General features: G+C 42.6%; 1 protein-coding gene across 1 annotated transcript in view; it reads left to right on the plus strand.

Annotated features, from left to right (window-relative positions):
* Positions 1-17,207, plus strand: part of LOC102821129 (acyl-coenzyme A synthetase ACSM1, mitochondrial-like) — a 42,071-nt gene that overhangs the window by 4,121 nt on the left and 20,743 nt on the right. Inside the window, exons 2-7 of the mRNA XM_006875974.1 lie at positions 6,490-6,700; positions 8,406-8,613; positions 9,308-9,448; positions 11,951-12,110; positions 13,305-13,384; positions 15,964-16,087. Coding sequence (XP_006876036.1) covers positions 6,490-6,700; positions 8,406-8,613; positions 9,308-9,448; positions 11,951-12,110; positions 13,305-13,384; positions 15,964-16,087 — 924 coding nt within the window. The remainder of the gene's footprint in view (positions 1-6,489; positions 6,701-8,405; positions 8,614-9,307; positions 9,449-11,950; positions 12,111-13,304; positions 13,385-15,963; positions 16,088-17,207) is intronic.

Below are 17,207 nucleotides of genomic sequence, written 5' to 3' on the forward strand. Positions count from 1 at the left end.
AGATGGAGGGTCAGAGAAAAAGAGGAAGACCCCCAACAAGATGGATTGGCCAGGTGGCAGCATCGATGGACTCAAGTGTGGCAACAGTAGTGAGGTTGGCCCAGGATTGGACATTGTTTCATTCTGCTGTGCACAGGGTCGCTATGAGTTGGTGTTGACTCTACGGCACCTAACAACACCACCTATGGATGCAGTGGCTTAAAAGAGAGAACAAATCTTTACAGCGAAGATCATTCCCACCCCCTCCATACACAGAGTAGACAGGGATGGGCAACTTGGACATTGGCTACCCAAAATGGGGAGCCTACAAAGGCAAGAAGAAAGTGGCTTACAGACTTTCAAGAGGAAGCCTAGCTCCAGAGGGCATGGAGGAAGGTAGAATCTCCACTGAGTAGTATCCAATCTGTCTGGGCGGGGCAGATGAAAGGAGAAGCGGATAGGTGTCTTGGGATGCAATAGTGAATAATTGTTATCAGGACTGACTGTGAGGGTTGAAAATGTAAAGGTAGACGTTTTATAGAAAAAGGACGGGAATGATTGACTTTTCAGTCTAGGAGCGGAGGTCCCTGGGACCATCAAAGGAGAAGAGTGGAGAACGGGACCCTATCCAGAGAAGCAATGACGCCAGAGATGGAGGCAGAGATGATGACGTGGAGAGATGAAGCAGCTGGGGACTTTAGACCCAGAGAGGGAGAGGAGGGCAGGGGTGAGGGGCAGCCTTGCAGGGTATACCCTTTGGTTGGTTGATGATGCATGGAGGTGATTGTAACCATGGCAATGAAACGATATACGATAAGATGAATGTAAAGCTAATGTTCTCCCATGTAAACTATCACATAATTCACAATAAGACATTAAAAAAAAAAAAAAGAGTGAACATTTATTTTGACTCACCTTTCAACAAACTTAATTTGTGACATGCAAGCCATGGATCTAATGTTTTAAGGAAAAATCTTCTGGGTGGTGTTGTGTTTTTGTTTTAGTGTTGACAAAGTATTCATTACAAAACAAAACTCACAAAAAACAAACAAACAAACAAAAAACACACACACACACAAAAACAAAAAACAAAACAAAAATAAATAAATAAACAAAACAAAAAACTCAGTACCTGTGGCCAGACAACACGAGCGGGATGGGCTAGTCATTTTACCTTCTTGTATTAATGTCTTTGTCAGGGATCATTACTATGATTGCCTTGTAAAGGTGGACAGAGTTCCCCTTTTCTTCCTCTATTCTGAAAAATTTAGTGTAATATTGGGTTGTTTCTGCTTTAAATGTTTATAAGAACTCTCTGGGGAAGTCATGTTGTCCTGAGGTTTTCATTGTGGGGAGGATTTTAATAATTGATTCAAGTTCTTTAGTGTTGGTGGTTTTGTGCTGTTGAGTCGGTTCCAATTCATAGCGACCCTGGACAGGTTTTCTGAGGCTGTAAATCTTAACAGGAAAAGAAAGCCTCATCTTTCTCCTATGGTGTAGCTGGTGGATTCAAACTGCCGACTTTGCAGCTAGCAGCCCAGTGTATATGCTTCCAGGGTGCAAAAGTTCTGTAGTAGATACAAGGTAATTAAGATTTCTAGTCTTGTCCATTTTACCCAAATTGTTGAATTAACTGGCATAAATTTGCTTATGATTTTCTCTTATTGTTGCTTTAATAGCTATGTTGTTGTTAGTAACTATGAGAGCTATAATAATGCACACGTTTTCTTCCTTAATACTTTAAATTTGTTTTCTTGATCAGTCAGGCTAAGATTTCATCAGTTTAATAAGTTCCTGGTAAGATTTTCTCAGTTTTTGATAAGATCAGAAGAGTTAACATTGTGAAAATGTCAACACTACCCCAAGCAAATTATATTATGGAATTCCAATCCAAGTTCCAACATCATTCTTTGAAGAGATGTTGAAACGAATCACCAACTTTACATGGAAAGGAAAGAGACTCTCAGATAAGCAAAGCATTACTAAAAAGGAAGAACAAACTAGATGGCCTCTTACTTCCTAATCTCAAAACCTATTACATAGACACAGTCATCAAAACAGGCTGGTACTTGTACAACAAAAGACACATAGATGAATGGAACAGAATCAAGAACCCAGGAGTAAATCCATCCACCTACGCTCAGTTGATCTTTGGAAAAGGACCAAAACATATTAAATGAATCTATTTTAAAACCAGGTTTGGTTTATTGACATAGTCTATTTTGTTTGTTTTCTTCTTCAAAGCACATGTTGTTTCTATATTATTCTTCTCTTCTACTTAGACTTGATTTTCTGTTGCTTTTCTTAGGATGGAAGTTTATATCTTTGATTTTCAGTCTTTCCTTTTTTCTAGTATATTGTTGTTGTTGTTGTGTGCCGTAGAGTCGGTTCCAACTCATAGCAACCCTGCATAGGGTTTCCGAGGCTGTAAATCTTTACAGGAGCAGAAAGCCTCATCTTTCTCCCACAGAACGGCTGGTAGTTTTTAACTGCTGACCTTGTGGTTCGCAGCCCGATTCATAACCACTATGCTACCAGAGTTAATTAGGTGTATTCAAATTCATAACAAATCATCTTACTCATGAATTACGTAAATAATTGATCTATTTTCCCAATTTACCTTCTCTAAATATATATTTAATTTAGCTATTGGCAAAGAATAATCACAGAGTTTTTGTTGTTTATTTGTTTGACAGCAGCCCACAGTATTTTAAGTGTTCTTCTCCAGCACCATAACTCAAAGACATCAATTCTTCTAAAGTCTTTGTTATACATGGTCCAGGATTCACATGCATACAGGTGTACCTCAGTAATCAAACCAGTATCTTTGTTTTTGAACACTTTAAAGAGGAATCACATAGTTTTTTGATTGTTTAAATTAGCTTTATTGATGTCTAAGTTACTGAATAAAATATATGAGTTTTAGAACATTTCCATCACCCTAAAATGTTCTCTTTTGCCTCTTCCCAGTCAATTTCCAACCATACCTACTGCAGAAAATTCTTGATATGCTTTCTGTCTTTGGAGAGTAGACTTTTCTTTTATTGAGTATGTTTTTGAGATTCATCTGTGTTACATTGTATTAATAATCCATTCCTTTAGATCTCAAGTTACTTCGTGTTTGTTTTTTTTTTTAATTAAATGTTTTTATTTTGCATTGAGTGAAAGTTTACAGGGCACATCATCAGCTTCACATTCAACCATTCATATAGCTTGTTTCAACTTCGTGTTTTATGATTTCAAATTATTTATTTTTCCTTGATTTTAAACTTAACTGCATAAACTCTCAAATGTCAAAGCCAATTTGAGTTGTGTTTTATTCTTTATCACTATCACATTATCAGACTAGCCATTAGCACAACAAACTGTAACTTTGTGTAACCCTTTGATGACCTACATTTTCTGTCTCTGGAGGTTAGTGGGAAGTTGCTATTCTATTTTTAGTGTGTTCCCCCCTTTGGCATACTACGTGAATTTGAAAAACCAGGCCTCATGCCACCAAACCCAGCACCAGAGACCCCTTAGGACATGTGTCCCACAAATTGTATCAAAATCCGTGTTACCTCAAAAATATTTTTCCCTTTTTATTCAAAATGTTTTCCAATACTGAAAACATTTGGCTTAAACAACAAAGTCAAAGCAAACAAATAAATTGGTTTTGAGAGAGTTAAGGTTATAGTTGAGGTAACTTTACTAATATCACTGATAAAGGGATAAGCTCACATCAGCAGTTCAGGTGTAAAATACTAGTGTGAATTGTGAGTGATGATTGCGCTTTACTGCAATGCAGCCGTTTCTCCATCATTTTGTAAAGTGGTCCGTACACACGACAAAATATGCTCTCCTTATGGAAGCATGGTACGACTAATAAGTCATTCATGCCTGCTCAGATTCTGACTCTGTGAATCAAAGATGTTCATTGTTTTCATAATACTGGTTTTATAGGGTTTCCAAAGCTGTAAAACTTTACTAGAGCAGATATACTCAACTTTCTTCCATGGGGAGGCTGGTGGGTTTGAACTATCAACCTTGCAAGGGCTTATCTTACAGAGCCTCCAAAGCTCCTTCTATATGAATAGATCAATGAAAAAGGAAAAACAAAAAGTTATTGTGGAGTCAACTCTAACATGATGACCGCCTGTGTGTTCAGAGTAACTCATGGTGGACAGCTTCAGATGAGTTTCTGACTAAGACAGACTAGGGAGAAGGAGAGATGGACTACTTCTGACTATTTAGTCACTGAAAACCTTATGAAGAACAATGGAACCCTGTCAGCACCAGACTATTTAATATTGAAACATGATGAACAGCACCAGAACACTGTCAGATGGAGTGACAGAATATGAGCCCCTCAGAATATGCCCTATTTTGGAAGGCACTCAAAATACGCCTGGGAGAGAGCTGCCTCCTCAAAGTAGAGTTGACCATGATGACACAAATGGAGTAAAGTTTTCAGGACATTCATTTGCTGATGTGGTACAACTCAAAATGAGGAAAGACAGCTGTGACCATCCATTAGTAACTGGAACATGGTATGTACGATGTATGAATCGAGGAAAACTGGAAGCTGCCAAAAATAAACTGGAATGCACAAACATTAATATCCTGGCATTAGTGAGCTGAAATTGAACTGATAATCAAATAGTTTACTATGACATGACCAATTAAAGAGAAATAGCATCACATTCATCATCAGAAAGAAAATGTCAAGATCTATCTTGAAATACAACGCTGTCCATGATGGGATAATATCCATACGACTGAAGGAAGACCAGTTAATACAACTATTATTCATATTTATATACCAGCACTAAAGTCAGTGATGATGAAATTGAAGAATTCTATCAACTTTTTCAGTCTGAAATTGATCAATCAATCATGCAATCAAGATGTACTGGTGATTGGAATGCAAAGGTTGGAAACAAAGAGGAAGGATCAGTAGTTGGAAAATATGGCCTTGGTTAAAGAAATGATGCTGGAGATCACATGATAGATTGACTTCTTCATTGCAAATACCTTTTTAAAACAACATCAAAGACGTCTATAAACGTGATCCTCACCAGATGGAATACACAGAAATCAAATTGTCTACATTGGTGGAAAACTTACATATCACCAGCAAAAAAAAAAAATACCAAGGGACAGACAGTGAAACAGACCATCAATTGCTCATATGCAATTTCAGGCTGAAGCTCAAGAAAATTAAGAGCCACAGGAGCTAAAACATAACCTTGAACAAATCCCACCTCAAAAACAGATTTGATGAATTAGACACTAAGGACAGAAGACCAGAAGAGTTGTGGGATGACATCAAGAGCATCATACAGGCAGAAAGCAAAAGGTCTTTAAGAATACAAGAGAGAAGGAAAAGACCAAAATGAATGTCAAAAGAGACTCTGAAACTTGCTCTCCAGATGATATCTTTGCTCTTGGTGCTAAAGCAAATGGAAGAAATGAGGAGATAAATTTCAAAGGGCAGCTCGAGAAGACAAAGTCAAATATTATAATGCTGTGCAAGAACTGGAGTCAGAAAACCTAAAGAACACACTCAGCATTTCTTAAGCTGAAAGAATGAAAGAAAAAATTCAAGCGTCGACTTGCAGTATTGAAGATTCTATGTGCAAAATGTAGTCCTGGTGTGGCGCTGAAGGTTAATGCGCTGGATTGCAAAGTTGGTTTGAAGCACAAGGTCAGCAGTTCAAACTTACCAGCTGCCTCTCCCAAACCCTATATAGGGTCACTATGGGTTGGAACCGACTCTACAGCACTTAACAACAACAACAACAATGGGCAAAATATTTAATGATGCTAGAAACATCAAAAGACGATCAAAGAAATACACAGTCATTGTACTAAAAACAAGTGGTTGATGTGCAACCATTTGAAAAGGAAGCATATGATCAAGAGCCAATAATACTGAAGGAAGTAGTCCAAGGTACACTGAAGGCACTGGCAAAGAACAGGGCTCTGTTTAATTAAGTTATGTAAATGTTTCTATCCTATGGGTAATATTAGGAGTCCTGGTGTGGCACTGTGGGTTAATGCGCCAGACTGCAAAGCCGTTTGAACTGCAAGGTCGGCAGTTCAAACTCACCAGCTGCTCCTTGGAAACCATATACAAGGTTGCTCTGGGTTGGATCCGACTCGATGGCACTCAACAACAACAACATGGGTAATATTGCTGTTCCCATTACAAACAAGAGAAAACGGAGGCATAGAGAGGTACCCACTATCCATGTGGGACTAAGACAACCACGTTGGAGACTGGAATCCCACATTTTCAATATGAAGGTCTTTATTCAATATGAAGGTCAGGACTGCAGGGGTGGGGACAGTAGCTACAGTAGGCAAGCACTTAATTGGGTCCCACCCCACCTCCAACTTGTCTTGGCTCTATAAATCGTCCTTGAGCTAGGCCCACACTGCAGTGTGACTATGGCAGTAGGTGGACGAAACAGTGTCCTTTCTTCTCAAAGGAGGAAGTAACACATTGTGTATGATCTTCACCAGGAGGGCAGGAGAGGTCCGAACCCCGCCCTCTGGTGGGTGAATGGCAAAGGGGACGAAGTGAAGTGGAGCTTCACAGAGATGACAGACCTAACCCGCCGAGTAGCCAATGTCTTCTCACAGACCTGTGGCCTGCAGCAGGGAGACCATGTGGCCGTGATTCTGCCTCGAGTGCCTGAGTGGTGGCTGGTGACTGTGGGCTGCATCCGAACAGGTAAGTGGCCTGAGAGGACCTCGATGGACCTCAGTGCTTACCTAGAGTTTTAACCTCAGCTCCTCTGCTGGGACTCCAGAACAAGCCTCCCTGCTTTGGGGAAGTAACAGTCCAACTGAGAAGAAAGCACTGTCTCTTCCCCTACCTTCTTTCTCACCACAGGCTTCCTCTTTCTCATGGGGCACCACAAGTTCCATTATTCTTTCTTACTCATGGTCTTTCTCATACTTGGTGTTAAGTGCCGTCGAGTCAATGCCTATCCATAGTGACCCTGTATAGGGTTTCCAAGGAGCAGCTGGTGAGCTTGAACCGCCGATCTTGCAGTTCACATGACTCCAGTCAGACGCATTAGCCCACAACGCCACACAGAACTCCTTCTCATATGTACATACTCTCAAATACACCCTCATTCACTCACTCTCTCTCTCACATCTGAATCCTGTATACTCTCAGACATTGTCAACTTATTATTTAATATTCATCCGTTTTAACATTTTCCACAATCTCTCCCTCTTGTGGACTTATGGGTTCTATTTTGAATCACCTGTTTTATTTTGTCTTGCGTGCTCAGACAACACTCTGTCGTGATCTTTCATGCTTGTAAATCCCCCTCTCATACATTCTTGCACACATTAAATACTCAAAAAATTAACAGTAATGACAGAGGGGTTAGACAGAAGAAAAGCCATGTCATCTTATAGCTAAGAGACCAGCCATAGGAAATCCAAGGTTTGACCTAGTTCTCTGAAATAAACAGAATTGAGGGCAACTTTAAAGCAAAGGAAGGTAATTCACAGAAAGGGCACAGCCCACGCAAAGATTTAGAGTCAGGAACAACCTACATAAAGAATGTCATTGTTGTTGTTAAGTGCCGCCAATTGGTTCTGACTCATAGGGATCCTGTACAGGGTTTCTGAGGAGTGGTTGGTGGGTTTGAACAGCTGACCTTGTGGTTGTCAGTTCTGTACTTATTCTATAGCACCACATCAGAAGTAGCCCTTTGAAATGGAGAACGAGGTTGTGGCAGAGAAAGATGGGGAGCGGGCAGCATCTTAAATGTAATGAGGGGTATTTGGTTTTTCCTGGAGAGATGACACAGGTCTTAGTGTGGGAACATAAAGAAATGGGGGGTAAAATCAGTGCTTTGTGGGGGATTCTGGAAAGGGTATCAGGTGGAGAGGTTTGAGCTCAGTTGGGCACATCGTGGCTGGAACTGATTGCTGATGGTGGAGATGGAAAGGGGGGGTGGGCGCAAGGTGCAAAGGACAATACTGTTACCAATTAACCGAATGAAGGAAAAGAGGAGACGCAGGATGACATCAAGAAATGAGCAGAAAGGGAAGTGGAAGGACACGGATAAGGGGCAGAGAAACAGCTAATCCTGATGTCTCGGTCCTACTAGTGTGGATGCCGTCCACCATCCAGTGGGAAGTTCAGTAAGGGCCACCTGTCTTCTGGCTGGACCCATAGGTAGTAGAAGAAATCAGGGCATGTTAGTGTGCACGGGATTCTCCTGGGCATCTTGTTCAAATAGACTCTGATTCTGTAGGCTTGGGGCAGAGCCCGAGATTCAGCAGTTCAAACCAGCTCCTAGGGGCTGTTGATGCTGCAGTACAGCCAGAGCTTAGGGGACTTGTATGCAGACATGTCAGACCTTGACTGTGAAAGTGTAACAGAAAGCAAACCATTCCCTTCTCATCCCCAGGGATCATCTTCATGACAGGCACCACCCAGCTGACAGCCAAGGACATTCGCTACCGAATACAGAAGTCTCAAGCCAAGGGCATCGTGACCACAGAGACCCTGGCCCCAGTGGTGGACTCGGTGGCTTCTGAATGTCCCTCTCTGAAAACTAAGCTCGTGGTGTCTGACCACCACCTTGAAGGGTGGCTGGACTTCCGGTCACTGGTCAAGTGAGTTTCTGGTCACTTAATGGTTGTACTCTGCAGAATGGTGGGAGAGGCCACCTGTCCCCCAATGCTGAGAAACAGGTGGCCAAGTGATGGAAGCTCAACAGGTTGGAGGCCAGCTGCTTGGTTCTGATGGTTCTGCTACTTACTAGATTACATCTTCAGGCAAGTTAGCTAAGCTCTCAGTTTTCTCATCTGCAAAATGGAACTATAAGAGCAGTAATCATCTTTCAGCGTTGCTCTGGAGATTAAACAAGGCCATACCTGTGAATCAGTTAGAGCATTATCTGAGACATGTTACTGTTGTTAAGTACCATCGAGACAGTTCCATGGGGACTCTTGGAAAGATTTCCCAAGAAGTGGCTGGTGAGTTTGAACCGCTGACCTTGTAATTCAAACCGACCTGGCGGTCCATTGCTTTATCCCAAAGCACCGCAGTTCCATTTAAGCATTTGTTAACTGCTTTTTGAAATCACTGTATTTCCCTATTTTTCAAATGAGGAAACAAGACTCTACTTGTCCAGACTAACCGTAAAGTCAGTCTGACACCTAAGAGCAAGAGAACAGGTATATTCCTTCCACTGTTGCAAATCCCTAGTTTCCTGACCCCAAGTCTCATATTCTTTCTTTCACATATCCAGATAATGGAAAATCGCAAATACGACTTTTCTCCTTTTATCTTAAATCCCTTTTGCAGATCAGCTTCCCCAGACCACACCTGTATTAAGTCAAAGACCCTGGACCCGATGGCTATCTTCTTCACCAGCGGAACCACCGGCTTCCCTAAGATGGCAAAACACAGCCATGAACTTGCTTTACGATCTTCCCTCCCTTCCTGGTAGGAAAGAAGACGCTAACTTAGAGGCAGAGTCTGGTTGTGTGTGTGAGTGTGTGTGTGTGTGTGTGTGTGTGTGTAGAGAGAGAGAGGGTAGAAATGCACATGTGGAGGTAGTATAGGTGCAGTGTGTGGAGAATGTGTTTTTGTGTGGACAGTATAAATATGTGTATGTGGACAATATAGATGTGTAGTGTGTGGAAATGTGTGTGTGTTTGTGTGGAGATGGTAGACACATAGATGTGGAAGGTGTGTAGGTATGGAGTGTGGAGAATGTGTCTGTGTAGTGTATGTTTATGTGTATGGAGAGGGTAGATATGTGTATGTGGACGAGGTGGAGAATGTGTAAGGTGTGCATGTTTGTGTGGATAGTGTGTGTATATGTGGCAGTGTGTGGAGAATGTGTAGGGTGTGTATTTTTGTGTGGTGCATGTGTGTGTATGTGGCAATGTGTGGAGAATGTGTAGGGTGTATGTTTGTGTGGAGAGGGGAGATATGTTCCTGTGGAGGCTTGTAGACACAGTGTGTGGATAGCATGTGTGTGGGGGATAAAGACACAGGTCACTTTTTCTGTAAGTGCCCTTAAAGTTTGGTGGAGAAATGTAGCATGTTCTGGCAATGTGGTCTGAGGGGATAGGCCCCCCATGCTCCTCCATGAATGGCAATTCAGAGATGGGTTTCTAAATAATAAGCTGCTTGGGGATCCATACCTGGACCCAAACCACAGTCTACACCACTGTCCCTAAAGCAAACCAAGTAGTAGAGAGCGGCTGAGGCACTCGCCTCTAGGTTAATCATTTAACCAACCCTCAATCAAACCTCTGCTCCCATCCCGCTGACCCCACACTGGTAATATTCCAACCAGCCTAGGTCTATATAGTTTTAAATGATTAAACCAGAACAGGGGTCAGCAAAGGCATCTTGTGGGCAGTGGGTTTTGAGCTAATTGATAGAGCACATGAGTGACCATGAGTTGGAATCCACTCATGGTAAGTGGTCTGGATTATGGGTTGAAGTAGCAAATGTTCAGGAAGAACGGAAGTGAGGAGAATGGAGGGCTTTCCATGAAACCAGATATACAAAGTAGTATTCTGACAACTATGAAGGTTTAAGGATAGCTGCTGCTTATCAGCTGGTGAGAGGTCCGTAGGAAGACCTGGACATGTGCAGCGGGGACAGGTCATGCAGGTTCCTACAGCCTGTGGTGTTGAGTTTGAACCTCTCAGGAAAACAATAGGGATGTAATAAGACGTAGTTAGCCAGGGGTGTGGCCTGGTCAGGTTTGTGTTTTGAAAATGTCTCTATGAAGGCTGGATGGAAACTGAGAACAGAGTCAGGGAGACCAGTTAGAGGCTCTGAAAATCAAGTGCAAGATGGTGGTGGCCTAGACCAGGTAAAGGGACATGGAAGAAGTGAATACATTTGAGGTCGTAGGAGACAGAGTAGACAAGAGCTTCTGGCCAGTTGTGCTAGATAAAACAGAGGAGAGACTCAAGGTTGTCTCTCAGGTTCCTAACTTAGGAGTTCATTGAAATACAGAGAACACTAGAAGAGAGTCAGTTGAAGGAAGACAGGAGATATTATGATCTGCTGGCTACGGGGTACCTGGATACATCACAGAAGGCATACTCAGTCCAGTGTGTAGCTGGTGAGGTAATACAGATCAGAAGAAATGCCCCACCCCCTTCTATCTAGTAATTTCCTTTGGATGTGCCACAGTCCTCAAAGAGCTAGGATGAGAGTGTGAATGCTGCATCAAAACTCCTTTCCACTAATAGAGAAGCCCCTTAAAGTCATAACCAGCAAGTGGGAGAACAGAGCTGTGTTTCCTCAGGAAGCTATACACAGACAGCTCCCTCCATGGCAGTAAGAGTGAGGTCGAGAAATAAGAAACCTTCCCCATGCTACCTTCCACCCATGAATAAATCATTGCCCTTTGGATAAGTCCTTCTACTCCCTTGTCAAGACAGTGTATTCATTAGGATTCCTGTCCATTACAAATGCCAGAAAAGCCAACATAAAGCTCTTTAAACCAAGAGTGAATAAGAGAATTCTTGACGAATGAAATAGAGAAGTGCAGAGTTTGGCTCCAGATGTGCTTGGGAGGCCTCTGGATTAGGTTTCCATCTTTCCGTCTTTCCACTCTGATCCTGCTGCGTTGGCACTATTCTCAGAAAACCTCATTTCTTATTATCCCCAAGTAGCAGGGAGTATCACCCAGGACGATATCTGTAACAGATTGAAACCCAGCAAAGGACCAACAGACTACATCCTGGCTTTCTCAGAAAAAGTCTTAACAATCATGATTGCACCAGTGTAGGCCACTTGTGACCAGAGAAATATGATTGATTGGTTAGCAAGACACCTTTGGGAATGGGTGGGAGAGGATGGACCTGCAGCCCACACAAACTGCATGAACTGGAGTAAGCGGGGCAGGTCCCTATCCAAACACCAGAGTCCCCGGGACCCCACTCCACAGCTGAGATTACTGTATTTTGGAGATAGCAGGAAATTGCTACAGCTGAAGACGTCCGATATCATCTGGTGCCTGTCGGACCCAGGCTGGATTCTGGCTGTCTTAGGGGCCATGCTTGAACCATGGACTGCAGGGGCTACACTTTTCATCCATCAGCTGCCCCAGTTTGACCCCAATGTCATTATACAGGTAAGCAGAATAACCTCTCAGTATCAACAAACTTCTGGAAGAAGCCAGGAGTTTCAAGGCCAAAAGCTAGACCCTCCTGGGAAATCCTTGATTTAACAAGGAAGCCCATCAGCACTGTGTGGTCCTGGTTCTGAGGATCACAAAGTGTGGACCATTGAATCATCATTACCACATCATAATCACATCAAGATGTAGCTTTGATTGGAATGTATATTTCTGAGTAATTCCCAGAACTATGGGTTAGACTTTGTGGACATGGAACCTGAAACACACATTTAGAGAAATTAAAGCAACCAGAACAAGATCAGGTCTCCTGGATCCTGGTTCCTGTCTCAACCAGATTAACTGGTGGGTGGGTGGGTGTGGGTGGGTGTGTTGTCACTCATGTTGTTAAATTTTTAAAAACAGATAGCTTGGGATAAGAGATATAGTTCCTTCTTCCAGTTTTGTTATTTGTTAAGCTGGTAATTGAACCACTTTGAGTCTGTCTCCTCTTCTGTAAAATGAGGGTTTTAATGATTATTAACTCATATAACTAAATTATTAATATAAGATGATGTGGCGGACAGGACAAAACCAGCTGTCAAGTCCATTCCACGTCACAGCAACCCCACATGTGTCAGAGTAGAACAGTGCTTCATAGGGCTTTCAGTGACTGATGTTTTGGACACAGCCAGGTCTTTCTTCTGGGGCACTTCTGGGTAGATTCCAACATTCAAGATTTCAGTTAGCTTCCAAGTGTATTAGGTGTCTCATCACCCAGGAACTCCAGCACCTAGAAGGGGCTCAATAAATGGTCTATCATGATGACTAAAGTCACCCGCCATGTATAAAACTCATCCTCTATATGGTGGTGGTGGTGTGCCGTGGAGTCAATTCCAACTCATAGTGACCCTGTACAGGGTTTCCGAGGCTGTAAATCTTTACGGGAGCAGAAAGCCTTGTCTTTCTCCTGCGGAGCAGCTAATAGTTTTGAACCGCTGACCTTGAGGTTAGCAGCCTGATTTGTAACCACTACGCTACCAGAGAGAGCTCCTTATACTCTCTATATATGTTGTATATACAGATAGTGAAGAAATTAACAAAGGATAAAATGAGCATTCCTAGAAGTTAGTCCAGAACTAAAATGCAAATAATTGGATATAGTTTTGACTAGTGTTGTGAAAATACATCCCTACTCTTTTCATTTCTCAGACATTCTCCAAATACCCCATCACCCAAAGCATTGGTGCACCAGGTATTTACCGGATGATCATGCAGCAGAATTTCACCAGGTATGGCAGACATGGCTGGCGACAGCCGTCTCCGGGCAGGATTTTAGGCCATCTGAGGCATCATGATCTAACTGTTTTCTCCCCTAGTTCTTGGAGGGTAATCTGTATATGTGTGCATGTGTGTGTTTTAAGTGGCAGCCAGCCTACTTAGTTCGGTACAGCAGGATCCACAGAGCCCAGAGAGGCACTCACTGGGCCTTGTATCATTGTGGGCTTATTCTTTTAGAACTATTTTGTTTGATGTATCATTGTGGTCTTATTCCTTTAGAACTATTTTCTTCTGAGGTAATAGACATTCAAAATTGCTCATAGCATCGATGTACACATTAATAAATTGTTGTAAAGAGCCAACCATCCAGAGTACCCTGGTGCAAACAAATAGTTACTTCTATAGAGCCTTCTCTAGGAGAGAATTTGTGAGGTCACATTAACACTACAAACTCACACGTATTTTCCAAAGCATTGAACCAATTTATGCTCTTACTAACTGGATAGGATAATTCCTGTTGTTCTACCTTCTTGCAAAACATTTGATAATATCAATTCTTAAATTTGAATAATCAGGTAGGTATGTAGGGTTATCTTATTGAGGGTTTATTCCCCTGCTTCCCTCGTCTCCCCCGCCTCCACCGCCACCATGTGTGAATGTTAATTTTTAGCCAAACTGACATCCGTTCTTTGAACCTCATGGTTACTTACTTGACTTCTAGAGACTCTAGAATTGAAATGACTGAAATTAAACTTCAGAGTCACCACAATTTTAGAAGTTTAAGAGTTAAAATATTAAGTGTAATGACTACCTTTATAAAAACCCAAACAGCAACAATAAACCAAACCAGCTAATCAAGTCAATTCTGACTCCTAGTGATTCTATAGAGGGCAAAGTTCAACTGCCCTTAGTATTGCTGAGAGTACAGATACTTTAAGGGAGTGGGTGCCGAAATCTTTACAGGAGCAGAAAGCCTCAGCTTTCTCCCGCAGAACAGCTGGTAGTTTCAAACTGCCGACCATATTAGCAGCCCAATGCATAAGCACTACGCTACCAGCCTTATCTTTCTCCCATGGAATGGCTGATGGGCTTGATCTGCTCACCTGTGGTAAGCAGCCCAATGCTTAACACAGAGCACCATCACGGCTCAAACCTCACCTTGAAATGAAGCTTAACTGTATTTATAGAATCTCAGTCTGGCTGGATTCTGTTTTACAGCTGCTTTTTGTACTATTCTTCAGATAACGGCCTTTGTCCAAACACAGCAAAACTCAGTAACTAATGACTCTGTCTAAGATCCAAACAACCAATCAGCTCACTGCTGTCTACTCGATTCTGACACACAGTAACCACATAGGACAGAATAGAACTGCCCAAAGGATTCCCAAGCCTGTACATCTTCACAGAAGCAGACAGCCACATCTTTCTCCTACGGACTAGCTGGTGGGTTTGAACTGTTGACCTCTTGGTTAGCAGCCTATCAATGTTACCACTGTGATACCATGGCTCCTTCTAAGGACCTAAGGTTCTGCCCACTCTATCTTCTTTGAGCAAAGCTATAGGAGAATAAGGAAGACATCCCATGTAAATATCAAATCAATTCCCATTCTCACACCAACTGAATGAGAGCAATTCAGTTCCAACTCAACTGTCCCTCTCTGCTACTCTTCTGTTATACCACCAGCTACACAGCTTCCATTGTATCATTCAGGGTTTTCTGGAGAAAGAGAACCAGTATGAACCAATGTGAGTATATATATATTGAGAGAGAGAGAGAGAGAGAGATTTCTTTGAGGACTTGACTCATGCTATTGTGGGAGCTGACAAGGCTGGTAGCTGATATCTAGGGTAGACCAACAAGTTGGAATCTCTGCAGGAGTTGCTGCTGACAGCAGGCTGAGCAGGAGTTTGCATTGTAGTCTTGAGGCAGAATTTCTTCTTCCCTGAGAAAACTCAGTTTTTGCTTTTAAAGCCATCAAATGATTGGATGTGGCCCAAACTCATTATCAAGTTCGGTTTGCTTTACCTAAAGTCAAGTGATTGTTGGTGTTAATCACATCCACAAAACGCCTTCAAAGCAACAGCTGGATAAGTGCTTGACAAAAGAGCTGGGTGCTTTTGGATAGCCTCAAGTACTAACCTAAAGATTGATATTTCAAATCCACACAACGGAACCACAGAAGAAGATGATCTGCTTCTGTAAAGATTACAGCCAAGGAATCCTTAGGGAGCAATTCTACTTTGTAACAAATGGGGTGACCATGAGTTGAAATGGACTCAACAGCAATGAGTTATGGGTTATAGCCTAGCCGTGCAACTAACAATAGCCACTCCTCAGAAACCTTATGAGTGGTACTCAACAACTACACTCCATAGAAATAGAGTTCTGTTATTCTACCATGTCCTTGAGGTCCTGTCCCTTACCACTTGGTAATGACTATTGGGAAACTATCCAGACATACGGTAAGAAAGTGAGGAAGAATAGAATGAATAATCAGATAGCAAAACTCTGCCCTTAATGCAATTGGGCCTGGGGTATAACCTTCCAGGCCCTTTCTGAGGTCTGGTGACTCCTTGCCTTCCCCTTAAGTCTCAGGTTCCCAGCACTGGAACACTGCAGCACTGGTGGGGAGGCTCTATTGCCTGAAGAGCTAGAGAAGTGGAAAAAACAGACAGGCCTTCTGATCCACGAAATCTACGGACAGTCGGAAACGGTAGGTGGACAGGGCATTTCTGGGCTGATGTGTTCAACTATCAAGCCCCAGGGATATGCTCAGTCAGACCACCAGTGTGCACAAAGGCCCAACATTGCTAAAAGCATATGGAAGGCTTGAGAGATCAGAGCTAATTTGTCCAAAATCAATGTGCTAAAATCATGATTCATCAACTGATCAAGGAATTAATGTACTGAAAACTATTGGACAATAACTTCCGAAGGTGTCTGAGGACATTCTGCCCTTGTTCCTACAATAACAAGCTCAGGATAACCCAAGGATAATGGGGTGGGGGTGGGGTAGGAAATGGAAAGCTCCTTCCAACAACATGACCATGATCAACAAGTTCTGGCCATTCCACCATCCCCTCCCAGAAATTTGTTTCTGGGTGATTATGAGGACAGTACACAGGTTTGATTGTAAGACACTAGCAGAGACTTTGTGTGCACACCAAACACACACTATAAACCCAGAGACGGTAACTGGTCTCTATGCTGCCAGACAGATAGTCATATCCTGTACGTCTCAAACCTCAAACCTCAATGACAGGGTTGATAGTTATCTGTCTTCCAACACATTCTCAATCCATGTTCAATGCTAGATAGGATGGAGGTCCTTCCCGCATCTTCCTACTCTTCTGGTTGACAGAGATGACTCCGCAGACCCTGCAGCAAGTGGCTGCTTCATGTTTAGTTCACTTGTGAGGGAGCTTCAAAAAGTTTGTGGGAAAATGGGATGAAAAGATGGTAAATTTTTCCATGAATTGTTTGAAGCCCCCCTGTCTAATAGATTTTTGGGAGAAAACAAAAAAAGTCAACTGGTCTGCTTCCATGACAGACTCAGGTGGTGACCTGGAGTAGCTCACAGTTTCCATCTGAGCTGCGTGGGGGGTGATGAGCTGCATACTACACTCATGAACCATCGGCAACAGCAGAACACTCCCTTAAAACCAAGATGGTGCTCCATTACTCAAAGCACGTCCACACCTACTCACTCATTCAGGCAACATTTCCCATCTACCTGCAGGAGGAGCCTCTTTCCTTCCACACGGGAGACGCAGGTTCCACTCCTGACTAGTGTTCCTTATGTGAAGCCACCGCCTGTCTGTCAGTGGAGACCC

The sequence above is a fragment of the Chrysochloris asiatica genome, unplaced genomic scaffold (assembly GCF_000296735.1).
Source record: "Chrysochloris asiatica unplaced genomic scaffold, ChrAsi1.0 scaffold00348, whole genome shotgun sequence".
NCBI classification, from domain to species: Eukaryota; Metazoa; Chordata; class Mammalia; order Afrosoricida; family Chrysochloridae; genus Chrysochloris; species Chrysochloris asiatica.